Source organism: Octopus bimaculoides, chromosome 24, assembly GCF_001194135.2.
Source record: "Octopus bimaculoides isolate UCB-OBI-ISO-001 chromosome 24, ASM119413v2, whole genome shotgun sequence".
NCBI lineage: Eukaryota > Metazoa > Mollusca > Cephalopoda > Octopoda > Octopodidae > Octopus > Octopus bimaculoides.
In genome coordinates this window covers 19,130,482-19,131,434 of record NC_069004.1, presented here as the reverse complement: position 1 = coordinate 19,131,434, position 953 = coordinate 19,130,482, and the positions used below count along the sequence as shown (strand labels likewise).

The 953-nt window shown below is 41.2% G+C and overlaps 1 protein-coding gene across 1 annotated transcript in view; it reads right to left on the bottom strand.

Annotated features, from left to right (window-relative positions):
• Positions 1-242: 242 nt before the first annotated feature.
• LOC106879378 (uncharacterized) overlaps positions 243-953 on the bottom strand; it is a 19,853-nt gene continuing 19,142 nt past the window's right edge. Inside the window, exon 7 of the mRNA XM_014928905.2 lies at positions 243-296. Within this exon, the coding sequence (XP_014784391.1) occupies positions 243-296 (54 nt within the window). The remainder of the gene's footprint in view (positions 297-953) is intronic.

The window sequence follows — 953 nt, the reverse complement described above, 5'->3', positions numbered from 1 at the left end:
AATCGAAGGAAAAGACAGGATCAACACTTGGAGATGGCTGAGAAAAAACGATATGAAAGGATGCACAGCGGCATTGATATACAGCGCCCAGGAACAAGCTCTGAGAAGTAACTACACAAAGCTTCAAATAGATAAGGGCAGTGAATCGCCCCTTTGTAGGATGTGTAGCAGCAGAAACGAAACAATATCACATATCGTGAATGAGTGTAGCAAGCTGGTACAAAAGCACTACAAAAGGAGACTTAATAACGTGGATAAGGTCGTGCAATGGAAAAGTATGGCCTGAAAAGTATGGTCTGAACAGAGCATAGAAATGGTAGGAACATGAACCAGAAGGAGTCACTGAGAACAAGGAACATAAGAGACTGTGGGATTTTACAATCCAGCCTGACTCCCTAATTGATGCTCGGAGACCAGATATTGTTGTGGTAGATAAAGGGAAAAAAAGGAATCCAAAATTATAGATATTGCAATACTTGAAGATGTACGCATAAGTGACAAAGAACAAGTAAAGATTGAAAAGTACAGACTACTAAAAGACGAAATTGCAAGAATATGGTCTATGAGGAGAGTGTCTGTCATTCCAGTAGTCGTAGGGGCACTCGGGGCGCTTACAAACAAGTTCGAGAAATCGGAATTGAGATGATAACAGAGCAAACCCCAAAAACTGCTTTTCTGGGAACAGCTAGGATTTTGAGATTGGTACTTGGATGTTGAATGTCTCCCACGATAATTAACAACCAAGTATCAAAAGCTTATAATGTGCGAAAAGAGACCCTGTGTGACCTCTGACGGCAGGCTGCTGTCCGCTGCCACATAATCAACCAGAACAAACAAGACCAAACATTCTGAGAAGTAAAACAACAACAATAATCCTTTCTACTGGAAGCACAAGGCCTCAAATTTTGGGGGAAGGGATTAAGTCGATTACTTATTTAATCGACTCCGAAAGG